At 25.9% G+C, this 15,437-nt stretch overlaps 1 protein-coding gene across 1 annotated transcript; it reads left to right on the forward strand.

The window, feature by feature from the left end:
- Positions 1–11,245: 11,245 nt before the first annotated feature.
- LOC135928771 (CCA tRNA nucleotidyltransferase 1, mitochondrial-like) lies at positions 11,246–12,539 on the forward strand. Its single transcript, XM_065465235.1, has 3 exons — positions 11,246–11,517; positions 11,579–11,709; positions 11,866–12,539. Exons 1-3 carry the CDS (start codon positions 11,246–11,248, stop codon positions 12,537–12,539), a joined length of 1,077 nt encoding a protein of 358 aa, XP_065321307.1.
- Positions 12,540–15,437: the final 2,898 nt, after the last annotated feature.

Genomic DNA, 15,437 nt, shown 5'->3' on the forward strand with positions numbered 1-15,437 from the left:
AAATAAAAGCGCCAAACGCCTATAGTTTTTAAAAAATGTACACATCCGCCAGCCCTTTAGTTTAAAATTCTTTACCCTTAGCTCGCCATTAGTCTAAAAATTTTACCCGCCCGCCCATTATTTATTTTTTAACCCACACCGCCCATACAAAATTTAAATAAGCTCATAATTTCTATATTAAGTGGGAAAAAAAATTCAATTTAAATTATGGACAAGGAATTTATTTGATCTAATTATTTACGTAATAATATAAAAATAAATATTTATTGAAATAAAACCTTATATCAATACCAATTCCTCGTTCAGAAGAATAACTGGTTTCTGGAATTTCCAATATTTTTCTAGCTAATCTTGATAGCTTTGACAAATCTTTTTCTTGTCGTTTTCCATCAAAGTAGGGATATCCGTTTAATTATATCCTAAACTCAAGTGAGATATTTAAATAATAAGTGAAACCATTAATAATAAATATTAAAAAGAGTCACTTTCTAAAATCTTGCAAAATTAGACAAATACTCGTTACTAAGATTTACATATTTTGATCTTCACAACAGCTGTTTTGACAGGATGCTATCTATTTCAAACATTTCATTTATATAATAATCTTTAATTGAATTCTTTTTGCTTTTGTGTAAACAGGTAAAATCAGATTTTCATACAATACACGTTGATGTTATATTCTTCCATTAAATTTCTTCTTACGAATACATCCTCAGTTATCGGTACTTTGGTATTAACAATGTTGAAATTTCAGGAAAAATATTTTAATGTTTACTTAAATGAAATAACAAATGAAAGTTGTAAATTTTTTAATCCGCTCGCCCGCCCGTTCTTTAAAAAAAAATTTAACCCGCTCGCCGTCTCCCCATTTGGATGGCAGGTTGAAAACCCGAATGCAGACTAACGGTTTAGATAGCAATGATATTTTTTTATCCATATTATATTCACTCCTAATATTTTGTATTTTAATTATACCTATCACGAATTATTTGTTATTTGATATTCGATTCGATTTGTATTTTACGAATACGAATACGAATAAATTTTCGAATAAGGAAAATATATTATTCGTTGAATAATTTTTTATCTATTATTCGAGATTATTAGATTAAAATAATTTATATTAATAAATATCGAAAAATAATCATATATTATTAGTAGGGATTATTTGCAATTGTTCCTATTTAATAATTTCCTAGTGTAATAATGAAGAAACATTTTATAGTTCTAAATGTTGTTAACGGGTTTTTATTCGAATAATTCATAATACAAAATCAACTTCAAAAAATTGTTTTATGATGGACGAAGAAAGTATTTATTCTTATATGTAATTTATAACACATATACAATTATAAATAACTAGTAGCTATCCCGTCAAGAATGAAGCGAACCAGATATTTTTCCTTTGTTTGATGATGGAGAAATCATAAATTTGACTTTTTGCAAAAACTTTATGTTTAAAAAATTTGTTGTTGGTATAGTTGTCTTCTACATGATATTAATATTATATTGATTTTTCTACATTATATATAAATATACTTATATGTATGCTTCTATATTATCTTATTAATAAAATGTTTGTCTTTTATCCATAGTTAAATTTTACAATATAAATTTAATATTCTATCTTTTTTAATTTACAGTTAAATAAAATTTTCGAATTGAATTGAATCGAATAATCATTTTATTATTCGTACGATTACGAATAATGAATTATTCGATTTAAACGAATACGAATATTTCCATTATTCGATTCGTATTTTTGTAGGTCTAATTTTAATATATTTTATTAATTGTGTTCGAAATTATCATATTTTCAGATATGATTGGTTCTAATAAATTTTATATGATGATTATTTCTAATAAATTCTTAATGCTCCAAAATACATCATTTCATTATAAAAAAAATTACCCTTCCCCCCTCCCCTAGTATGAAAGTATATTTCTATGTTCACAAATCATCATACTACTATATACTCTCATCTTAATCTCATAACGAACGACTATTAATAATATATTTATTGAAATACTTAATAAAAATCAGAGACCTGTAAAGGTACCATTTGCACTGCCCAGCCCTGATTTTTTTTTAAATATAAGCTAATAATGAAGATTTAAAATATTTAGTTTTATTTTTTAAAACAAAAATTTTTAGGCCTGGCCCAGGTATTTAAAAAAAAACTTTTAGGCCCGGCCGGGTATATTTTAAAAAAAATTAAAAACACGGGCGGGCTTAAGGCCAGGCATGCAGGTCTATGAAAAAAATAGTAAAAAGTATGATTTAAGCAATAATGTTATCGTTATGATGTTATTGCTTTTATTGATAAATATTTAACAATTGTAATTGTTACAAGAAAGCTTAAAAAAAATCCCTTATATCGATTGCTATTTGGCCAAATTTATACAATCCTTTTTTTTTTAAATAAATTTGTTTATTTTTACAAGAAGGGCTTTATTTTTAAAGAAATTTATATTTTATGGTAGAAAAAAATATTATTATTTTTATTGTAAACTTTAAGATTATAGGATATATATAAGTCTAAATTATATTATAGTATAGTGTAGGTTGCAAAAGCAACCCTATTCAAAAATCTATGTTTTTTTATTTTTTTTGTTTTGTTGGTTATTTTAAGATGCGTGTATTTTATATTGATTATACATAGATAGTATTTTCTTTTAGTTATACCTTATAGATTATATAATATTAAATATTAAATTTAATCTAAAAGAAATATATGTATAATTTAGAATTTCTTAAATATTCATTAATTAATCTTGATTTCAAATATCAAAATATTTAAATATTTTATTATTTTATTATTTTATTATTTATATATTTATAAAATTACATAGTTAAATATATATCCGTTAGAGGGCGCAATATTTATTAAATGTATTTTATTTGTTTTATATAAAAAATTATTTTACCAGCATTTTTGAAAACTTGAATAAAAACAATTATTTTTTCCTCTATTTTAAAAGATTCATTTGGATATTATAAGTAATTAAAAATAACACTAAATCAAATAAAAATAGTCATCTTTCTCTGAAGTGTCGGTTTTAGGCCGGGGCCAGGCCGTTATTTTTTGAGGACCACAGTTTGAATCGGCTTTACCAATTAATATAATTTTTTACATAATTTTTTTTGTATATATTAATTTATGTTATTTTTCTAGAGTTATTTTTAGTTTTAATGAGTTCCAATAAACAATAATTAAATTAGGTAAAAACAAAATAATTCTTAAAATAACTGAAAAATAAAATAATATTTTCTAGGGTTTTTTTTATTTAGGTCCACGGTCTGGACTATTATTTTCTTTAAAATTGTAAGATAAGAGTCAATAAAGATGGTTTCAAATATTAAAAGACAATCACACATAATATACAAATTATCTTAAAAATTACTCATCTAACCCTGAAACATTTGGTTTATAATGAGGTCTCTCCTGTTAACGCTTCCACATCAATTAGGCGCGGAAAATTTTTCGCGGCGACTATTCGGCGCAACGACAATTCAGCGCGTATCTAATACGCTTTAATTTATTATAAATTTATTAGTATAAAAAAAAAGATTATTAAATAGAAGTCATTTTGAATGTTAGTCCTATTAATTATTTCTTTGTATTTTTTTACAAAAATCTCAATTTTATTTACTATAATGTGTAATATCAATAAAAAATTTAATAATATCAAAAATAATTAACAACCAATATTTATGCCTATTTCTTTGGTGGACCAATTTACCATATTATAAGGTATGTTGATTAGTAGCCACCCTGGAGAATTTGCGCATAGAAGAATGAAAGAAATAAAGAAAAAGAAAGGTTTGGACCTCTATCTCTAATCTTACATATTATTTTGGCTAAAATCATAATCGACCGTTTTTAAAAATAAACCCAAATCGACCCGATGAATTAATGCGCAATTATTTGATTTATTTATATTATAGTTATTGAAATTATAAATATACCAATTGAAAATAAAATTATAAATTTCCAGTGTCATAAAATATAAGAAATTTGACATTCCAATTATCATAGATAAAAAAATATAAGTGGCTTATCATGACATTGACTTAAAAAATCAAAAAAAGAAACAAAAAAATTTTACCGACTAGTGAAACTCTTTATTGAACTATATGGTGTTGTATTTTCAGCACTGGAATTTTATATATCAAGCAAGGAAAAAGATTTAGCAGATGCTGAGAATATTTTGCAGACTATTATTAAGCCACAATTTTTAATATCTATTCATTATGTTTATTTTTTATTTAATTATACATATGATTTTAGCAAAATTTTACAAAAAATTGATTTGGATTTAAGGTTATGAATAGAGCAAAGGATCTTGAAATATTAACTTAGAGAGAATGTGGATAAAAATTTCATGAAATATGAGAAAGTAAAGGAGATGGCTAATATGTTTGGGATTGAAATTCTAAAACCTAGAATAGTTTATAGACAATCCATTTGCTCAAATATTGATGCATCTACGATTGAGGATTTTTATAAAATAAACATTTTTATTCATCTTATTGATACATTTTTATTTAAATTTAAGGAAAGATTTATTAGGCATATTTTTATTTTGAAAAGCATTTTTTTCTCTTGCCGGTTGAGTCTAAACTGTTGATTACGCTTGAAACACGAGAGGATATTAGGAAAATCTCAATGGTAGGCTTATATGAAAAGTTAGTTTGTGATGTTTGATTTTAGTAATCAAGGCAGAATAGAGTATTTATTCTTTGAGACCAAAAAATTTCTGCAGACTCTTTCCATGTGTAATTGCACTTTTCCCATTATCAAAACATCATTAATTATTTTAGCTACATTACCATTTAATACCTGCACTAATGAAATGAAGGGTCTTTTCAACTTTAAAGGTTAAAAATCTATTTAAGAAATATTACCGGTGAAAAATCTTTGGATTAGCCCTATTAAATATTTATAAGGAGATTATTCTAGATAAAAATTTGATTCTAGATGAATTAGCAAAATCTCTAAATTCAAATAAAAATGTTAAACGACCGATTTGGGTCTATAGCCAAAATAATATGTATACTAGTGATCTGCATCAGGCCTAATTTTTCAAGCCCGGCCCGGTAATTTTTTTTTAAATGTTTTGCCGGCCCAGCCCGAACCCGAAATTTATTTTAAAAAAATTTACCGGCCCGGCCAGGCCCGAATTTATTTAAATATAGAAATTAATTTTTATAATTACTTAAAATAAAAAACATATGTTATATACCGTTTAGTTTCAATAAATTAAATCAAAAATTTTTATTTTACATAAAAAATCAATATAAGATTGATAAATTTAGATATATTTAATAAAATTTCCAAGGTCCGACCCGACCCGGCCCGAAATTTTTTTTAAAATATTAGGCCCGGTCCGAACCCGATTATTTAAAGTAGAATTAGGCCCGAGCCTTGCCCGAAGCCCGTTCGGGCCGGGCCGGGCCTAACTTTGCAGATCTCTAAAGACAATATAGAATCTATTATTGCGAATTTATTTCCGTAAAACCATAACAGCGAATACTTTAGAGCCAATATATTTTAGCGCAACATCGTAAACACGTTATAGCAAAACATTTATAGTGAACCCGTTAAGCGAAATTTTGCAAACCCTTTATGGCGAATTTTCTACCGCGAATGTATTTGTACCAAGTCATTATCTAGAGCGCATTACTGAGAAAAAATAAATATATTGGAATGCATTGATTTAATAGAAAAAAAATATATTTAATATAACCACAAAAGTTCCAATCACAAACGCATAAACTTTTTCCATTCTAAGATATATGTTTTGTAAAAGATTTTAAAAATTTGATCTTCCTAATGATTTGTAGTGATTGAGATGATTTTATACCTTTGTCAAGATATTTTTGGGGAAAAATTTTAACCTCCATCCCTTCATGATATAAACCACCAGAAGACATAAAGTAATGATTAATTTGAAAGCTCAATAAATTCTTATACACTTAAAAATAAAAAAATAAATAGTAAAAATTGCTGAGCAATATACTATATTTTCTAAGAAATTCAATTTTGAGAAAATTAAAATTTTTACTTGGCAACTTTTAAGAATATAGAAAAAATTACTCTAAATATTTTTAATTCTGAGTAATTAAGGGAAAAAAATAATATATGTTAAAGCAATAACCAGCCTACATGATTAAGCATTATATATTGGCTTAAGCTTCATATTAGTGCTTGTGGCAAACTTGGTGCTTAAGGCTACGTCTTAATATTAGATTCAGATTCCTAGAAAATTTTTTGAAAATATAACTAATATTTTATATCTATGTAAAGAGAAAAGATAAAAAATATATCTATAAGAATCGCAAAATCAATTCAAAAATTTCTGAAGGGAAATCCCTTTAAATTTAGATGAAATTTATTTTGACTCGCCATTCAAAATCCGATAAAGACAGTCTAATGAGTAATGTTATGATTTTTTTTTAGCTTATAACTGTTTTTGGTTAGTGAGTGGCAAAACTGATTATAAATTTATTAAGGTTAAAGGAAACTTAAAATCTCCATTTCAAACTTGTCATATTTTTTTTAAATATTATTTAATTAATAATGATAAAAATCAATGTTTCAAAATAAAAATAGTCCCTATTAGCAATTATCGCGATATAGATCTCTCTATAATATCTTCGCCAAATAGTTTCGCTATATTTTATTCGCGATTTGGGTTTCACGATAATGAATTCGCTATAAAACTTTCGCAATAAATGTTTGGCCGTATGTATTCGCATTAAAGGTTTTGGGATATTGTTTTCGCGGAATAGTATTAGCTAATGTGGATTCACGATAAATGTTTCGCTATAAAATACATTTACGATAAAAGTTCAGGGAATATGTGATTCGCGATAAAAGTTTTGCTAAATTGACATGAAACTCATTTATGGCTGTATTTTATAAAATTTATTTTTTTCAAATTACAATTCAACATTATGAAAAACTGGTTAAGGGTACCTTTTCAGGGGCAATTATTTTTGTTATTTTTTAATGTTATTTTTTGTTATTTTTTTATGCGATTTTTTGTTATTTTTTTATGCGATTTTTTTTATGTAATTTTTTTATGCGATTTTTTTTATGTAATTTTTTTATGACTATTGTTTTTATGTTATTTTTTTATGATTGGTTCATTTTCTTATTGGTTAATTTTTTATTTAAGATATTTTTAAATTAATATATCTTTTTTTATTTAAGATATTTTAAAATAATTTTTTCTAAAATTTAAAATTCGTACAATTATTTAAAGGAAGTGATGGGGGCAAATAAGGGGGAAGGCTAGGGGTAAGGGGTAAAATTATTAGATTATGTACAATGCGGGTAGGTTTGGGGTTAAATTTTTGATAGATGAAACTTCGCTATTTAAAATTTATTTGGTTGATTCTTTCTATACAAACTTAATATGATTTCTTCTAAACAAACTTAATACGATTCCTTCTATACAAACTTAATATGATTCCCTCTATACAAACTTAATATGATTTCTTCTAAACAAACTTAATACGATTCCTTCTATATAAACTTAATATGATTCCCTCTATACAAACTTAATATGATTCCTTCTATACAAACTTAATATGATTCCTTCTATATAAACTTAATATGATTCCTTCTATACAAACTTAATATGATTCCTTCTATACAAACTTAATATGAATAATTTTTTCTAAAATTTGTATAAAGAATTTAATTTTTTTTAGTGATAACACTATAATTAAAGGAAGATTCCAAAAATAAATAAAATTTAAGCATAACAATCGAAATAATTTATTCATTAAATTGAAATATACTATTAAAATTTATACAATCATTAATAAAATGAATAAAAACATCAAAACGATTTAATAATCTATATTTTCGAAAATACCTATATTCAAGAAGATATTCATGAATATTATCCCGATCCCCATGTCTTTTATAATTTGCCTTTAGATCCCGCCACAGCCTCTCGACTTTTTGAGTGTGGATCGATCTGTCATTTGGATCAACAAAATTTTGCGAATGGTTGATCCGATAGTGGAAATAGTTTGAACTGTCTAGCCGATTATATCTAAGATAAATATATTTACATTTATCACCACTTTTGCTTTATTGAAAAAATAAATTCACATACCCTAACCACGAGTCAGTCATTATCGTGGAATCTTGCATAACATTATCTTTAACCACACGATAGGTGGTATCTTGATCTCTTGTTGTGGTTGCACTTAAAAATATCTCATTTGTTTCCCGACATATACCACCAATAACCCATATAGCCTCGGAAGTCAAATGCCGACCACGGTTATATTTACGCTTCCATACATGAGTTTCATCAATTTCAATAACGTGGCCAGGCCCCCCGATCTTTGAATGATTCGAGGCTATATGGAATCCACATACCTTTCGAAATTTTTAAACCTATATAAGTGAAGTAAAAAACCATATTATACTTTAGATTACCATCTTGAAATTGCCTTCTTATCATAATCTAACTCTTTCGAAGCAGTTAAAATTTTATAACGGCCTAAAAATAATTTTGTTTAATATTTTTTAAAGAATTGGTACTTATGTACAAGTACACTAGTCTTAAAAATTTCCCAACATCATGAATTCCTTCAAAAATGGAATCTAAAAATTCGTCATTTATGATATATATATATATTAATATTACCTTTCCATATTGAATAGGATCTACGACACCTACTGCATCGATATCGTAAACTCTTATTGTTTTTTTCAACCCGCATTACAGAATTGCAACAGGTATGTTGTATTCCAGGCGGTATTAATTGATTATTTAGACAAAAATCATAAGCTTTCTCATCATTTTGAGTATAAACACCAACTTCAAAAATATTCATTTTAAAAAAAATGGAAGGAATCATATAATATATATTGGAACTAAAAAAAAGGGAACCAAAAAAAGATTTATACCAAAAAAAAAATTAAAAATGGAAAGTTTCGTCTACCAAAAATCTTACCCCTAGCCTTCCCCCTTATTTGCCCCCATCACTTCCTTTAAATAATTGTACGAATTTTAAATTTTAGAAAAAATTATTTTAAAATATCTTAAATAAAAAAAGATATATTAATTTAAAAATATCTTAAATAAAAAATTAACCAATAAGAAAATGAACCAATCATAAAAAAATAACATAAAAACAATAGTTTTCATAAAAAAAAATTACATAAAAAAAATCGCATAAAAAAATAACAAAAAATCGCATAAAAAAATAATAAAAAATAACATTAAAAAATAACAAAAATAATTGCCCCTGAAAAGGTACCCTAACCGAAAAACTAATGAATGTTAAATGAGCTATTCTATATTTTTACCCCAACCATGAATGTTTTATTGGGTAATATAACAGAAATGTCCCGGACTTAAAGATCTAAGCTGTTAGAATTTGCTTTTTAAAATTTTATTTTCACATCTGTCGAAAATAAGATACTTTTAGACAAGAAATGGACTGGTCATTTAGAACCTCGTATCCTTTATAAGAATTTTGAGGCTATTTAAAGTATTATTTTATTTTCCTAAAAGAACTTTTTTTATTAATTTAAAATAACTAATTTAAAATCTTCGTACTCTAGTCGACGACTCAAGTTCATAGAACTATTCGTCCTATAGTCGCCTCAAATTTATAGACTTGAGTTCACGACTCGAGTTACTTGAGTTTAGGATAGTTTGCAACTCGAGTGAGTTTTTTGGCTCCAATTTTCGGCTAAGTCAACTCGACACAGTTGAATAACAACACTAACATCAGATAAAGGTTTGCTTACATAGACATTAAGTAATAAAATATCCCTAAAAAGTTCGCGTTTATGATGGAACTTTGGTAATAAATAAATTCGCAATGATAATGCACTCGCCATAATGACTTCTCGCAAATACATTCGGGGTAGAAAATTTGCTAAAGAGTTCGCGATAAAAGTTTAGCTAAAATGTATTCGCTCTAAAGTATTCGTGGTCATCGCGGAAACAAATTCGCGATATTGTCTTCGCTATAAATGTTTCACGGAAAAATTAACGGAATAGGTTTTGCGATAAACGACATTTGCGATAAAAGTTTCACAGAATTGACCTTATATGGATTTTCATATTCAACCACCTTTTTTAAACTTAACAGAAAGAAATAATATTTTCTACAGCTGTAAAAATAAATTTTAAAAGGCAAATTTTTAACAGAACAGATCCTTATCTCCAGGACATTTCTGTTCTTTACCCAATAAATTTTCATAGTTGGGGTAAAAATATACAAAAGCTCATTTAGCATTCATTATGCAAAATTATAATTTGAAAAAATACAGCCATAAATGATTTAAAATGACTACATTTAAGGAATCTATAAGTTCAACCAAAATATTTCCCCTTACGCAGATCTTCGAGAATAACATTTAAGTTATAAGAATTTTACGACTAACTGAATATCTTGTCCAATAAAAATATTATACAAGCCTGAAGATTTTGCTCAGAGATGGCTCAAAGATTTGGTTGGATACATGTATTAGCAAAATCTACGAGGTTTGGACAATATTTTCTAATAAATTGGCTTAATTTTTTTAAAAAATTATTAAAATTTGTTCCTATTTGGCTTAGTAGCGGGGTCCATATTAAAATTAGGAGTTTAAATTTTAATCCAACATCCAAGTAATAATATCTCATTCTTATTGTTTAATTTCGCTTTAAAATTTTAGCTCTAAAGTTTGACTAAAAAAAGATAGTTTAAATTTGTACTTTCTCACTCCTAAACATTTTTAAAAGATTAATTATAAAATTCTGACATAAATAACAAAAAAAAGAAATAATGCTTTTTAAAATTCCTTCTTTTATAAAAAAAAATACATATTCATAGATAGGATAAAAATTAGATATTTTATGCCTTTTTTTGATTTATTATTTTTATGAATTTGTATAAATGGCCTTAACAAGTTTATACCATAGAAAAATTTCCAAAATTTTGATATTATTGATATGAAAATAGAAATAGCCCATTTTGAAAATTTCCACGTGACATGATTTTTGATTTATTGTAGTTTGATTGATTCATAATTAAATAACTTATATTTATAAAATATAAAAATAATAATTATTTTGTTTTTTATTTCAAAAAATTAGCCATAAAAATAAATAAAAGAAGTATTAAATAGGGCCAAAATTTAATAAAATTATCATCAAATTTTATTTTTTCTTCTGACTAAGTTATTTTATTAATCAAAATAAAAAACTTCAATTCAAAATGAATTTTAGTCATCTTGATAGTTTCAAAGCTATTTTTACTCCTGAAGTAAATAAATTGAAGGAAATATTTGCAAGACATAAATATCCATTATGTCTAGCTGGAGGTCCTGTGAGAGATATCTTGTTAGGAGTTATGCCAGAAGATCTTGATTTCGCTACCTCTGCCACACCGGATCAGATGAAGAATATATTTGCCATGGAAAAGCTAGTGATATTGATAAATAAAAATGGGGAAAGGCATGGAACGATAACAGTCAGGATAAATGACAAGTAAATTTTATATTTATTTATTAAAAAAAATAACCTATTAATTTTAAAATGTAAAAAATAGGCAAAATTTTGAGATTACTACCTTACGTATAGACAAAACAATTGATGGAAGACAAGCAAATGTCGAATTCACAAACAATTGGGCTTTAGATGCCAGCAGGAGAGACCTCACTATAAACTCAATGTTTCTGGGTTTAATTATTAATTTTTAAGTAACTTGTATGTTATGTGTGATTGTATTTTAAAAAAATTAATTAATATTTGAAACCTATATCTTTTCATTTTAAAGAGCTGCAGGTGTAGAGTACATATTTAAATTTTTACCAATTTAAAAACATTTAAATTAAGATTTTGAAGGTACCTTGTACGATTATTGTGGTGGGAAGAAGGATTTAGACGAAAGGAGAATAGCATTTGTTGGAGATGCTCAGACTCGTATACAGGAGAACTACCTCAGGATCCTTAGGTACTTACGGTTTTACGGAAAAATTTCGGACAAGGAGAACAATCATGACCCTAAAATTGTTAAGGCAATTACTGAAAATGGGTCAGGCTTAGCTAATATAGCTGGAGAAAGAATATGGTCCGAACTGAAGAAAATATGTGCTGGCAATTACATTTACTCACTTCTCAAGCTAATCTTCGACACCGGAATGTCTAGGTACATTGGGTTGCCGGCTGTTGCCAGCGCTGAATCCCTACGAGAATTATACCGTGTTTGTGAGGCCACCAAGGGATTAAATCCCAATCCGATTACCATCTTAGCGACGGTGCTCACTAAACAAGACATAAACGTTCTTGACCAACGTCTCAAGCTTACCAACTCCGAACAGGCTATACTTAACTTCATAATTGAGGAAAGGAGAATTACCCAATCTAGAAGTACGAAATACTACATCGACTTGATGATGGCATCCCAACCGCCCAGTAAAACAAGGGAAAAAATTATCGAATATTTGAAATATAGCGGCAAAAAAGATGAACTGAAGGATTTCCTTACTGCGTCTGTCAAATATCAGTAGCTCATAATTTATAAATATGATTTCACTTCAATATGTATTTGAATATTTGTTTTTCAAATTTTTTTAATGAATAGAAAATTATTCTTATACAAAATATTAAATTTGCAAAAATGTGTTTTATACAAAGTTGTCTACAATTCTTTTTATAAGAATATAATTAATCTATGATTCAAAATAGTATTTTTATGAGGCTAAGAATAATCATGTAATTAAATAATTTTATATTTAAAAAATAATATTTAATTATTGATAGAATAATTACAATACTCACTTTAAGTTTGAAAATGAAAATGAAAAAATTTCAATTAAAAGTATAAATTTTTAGGCCCTTAAATTAGACATCTGCACGGCTTAAAACATTTAGGGGCGGGTCGTCATTTTTTAAATATAATATTACATTTTGTCAAATAAATTGGTATATTTTAAATTAAAATTCTTGCAAGAGATAAGGCAAGGCTCTAATATTTTTTATTTGTAGAATATTTATTTTATAATCAAAAAATAAAAATAATTAATCTTTTTATGTTTATATAAATTCAGCCCTGACTGACGAATAATTTTATTTCGAGTTAAGATTTTCAGGACAAGTAAAAAAAATTTATGTCGGCCTAGAAATTTAGGTATATATTATGTAATTTATTGGGAAAAGAAATTAATTTAAAACAGTAATTAAAGCTGAAAGGAAAAATTAACTTTCTTATTTGGTTTAGTAAAAATATATAAAAAATTATTTTAATTAAAAATTCTTGGCCCAATGTATGCTAAATTTTAAAAAATTGGTCAGAAGTTTCCTGGACCTATAAATCTCGGTGGTGAAATTCTTATTAATTTGCACGCTAACTTGCGGAGAAACTCCATAGAATTAAGATATATGCCAATAAACTGCAAGTAGCCAATGTAAAACAATGCCAATATTGCTCATTAATAATGAGCTAAATACAAAAACTAAAATAACTTAAAAAATAACAAATTAAATAAAATTATAATAATTAAATAGTATAGTAAACTTAGATCTTAACACCAGAACGTAAAAAAATAAAAGATCGCTTCCGACTGCTTCTCCAAAAAATAGATCCAGTCCCGGTCTAAGAGTTGATCTCTATTACTGAGAAGGAAGGCTATTTTTATTATATTTAATATTATCTGTAAAAATATATGTGTTAAAATTTCATTTCTATATAAGTTATTTTATACTTAGACTGCTTTTCATTTTTAACTATTTGATATATTATCTATCTAAATGATTTTTTTAAATCGGAAAAAAATAGTTTTTCTTCCAATGTAAAATACCAGAGTTGTTAAAGTATCTAGATATAAGAATGTGGTATCTAGATAGATTTTTGATTAAAGTTTCTGTATCTAGATATTATTTTAGAGGTATTTGTATGTGTTTTCAGATACTTTTTAAGATACATTCTGATATTCTATTTAACGCTTTTTTATATTATAATAAAAATACTTGAATGTAAAATTTATTTCATATAAGCATATAACTTAATATTAATATTTATAATAAAAAATTATATATATATATATGTAAAATATAAAAACTTATATATAAAAAAGAATATATAAATATTAATTAAATATTATGTCCGAGTTATCAATAACAAGCAAATTCTGATATTACAATCCCTCTCAAGGAATTTGTCATTTTTAATTGCAATTGAATTGGTATTTTATTTTATTTTATTATATTATATTAATTATTATATTAATTTTTAAGATTAATATTGATGACGAAAATGACGACATTCATCCCAGGGACCCGGAGTGAACCGTAAAGAACCATTAAACCATTATAAACAGTTATAAATATCTGAACCATAACCGTAACCGATATAATTATTTTTTGAAGGAGTAAAAAGAACCTTTATAAAAAACGGTCAAACCGGTTTGAACCGGTTCAGTTTTTATATTTTAGAAATGAAAATAATTTGAATATCCAGAATTATATAAACTTGCTCTTATAGTACTGGCGGTTCCCGCAATAGAAATTTCCGTAGAAAGGGCTATTTAGGGGCTAAATTTTGTATTATCGTCACAACGAACAAAAAGGAATCCATTTATATTAGAAAATATATTTACGTTCAAATAATATATTTAAAAATGAGTTATTTTGAATCTTATATATTTTTTTATATATAATTCATAGATGCTTATAATAAAAATAAATACGAAAATGATGTTGCTTCAATAAAAAAAAATTCTAACCGTAATGAACCATTATGAACCTTTATAATTAGCTGAACCGAATCGAACCTTTATAAGTTTCTTCTTAAGAACCGTAACCATTATATTTTTACATACTGAACCGTAACCAAACTGAACCGTTATAAATAACGGTTCGGGTCCCTGATTCTTCCTGGCCAATTTATAGACCATATTTTAAAATGATATCTCAAAATAAAGAATACAAATCTCTGTTAGTAAAATGTTTGCTATGTCTACCAAAAAATATGCAAATTTTAGTTAGCATTACCTCAACTTGCAACATTGTAAAAAATTTAAGGGTATAGAATAGATACTAAATAAATGTTTACATTTTTAAATTTAAGAGAAAACATCAAACACTCTTAATCCAAATAAAAAAGGGGAAGGAGAAAAAATCTATTAAAGAAAATATTGGACTAGGTTCATCGTCCATTGATTTTTTTTCCAAGAAACCTCAGATTTTAACCCAAACCACTTTAGATGATTTAATAACTGATTTTATTATAGATAGTATTCAGCCATTTTCAATTGTTGAAAATCCTTCATTTATAAAAATGATCAAAACATTAGCTCGACAAAAAAATATAATTTACCGACAGACAGTGGTTGTTACTGAAATCTAATAATTATTTATAATCATATATTATATTATTTTATTAATTATATATAATAATTATTAATATT

This window comes from Gordionus sp. m RMFG-2023, chromosome 4 (assembly GCF_954871325.1).
Source record: "Gordionus sp. m RMFG-2023 chromosome 4, tfGorSpeb1-WG-v2, whole genome shotgun sequence".
In the NCBI taxonomy this organism is placed as follows: domain Eukaryota; kingdom Metazoa; phylum Nematomorpha; class Gordioida; order Chordodea; family Parachordodidae; genus Gordionus; species Gordionus sp. m RMFG-2023.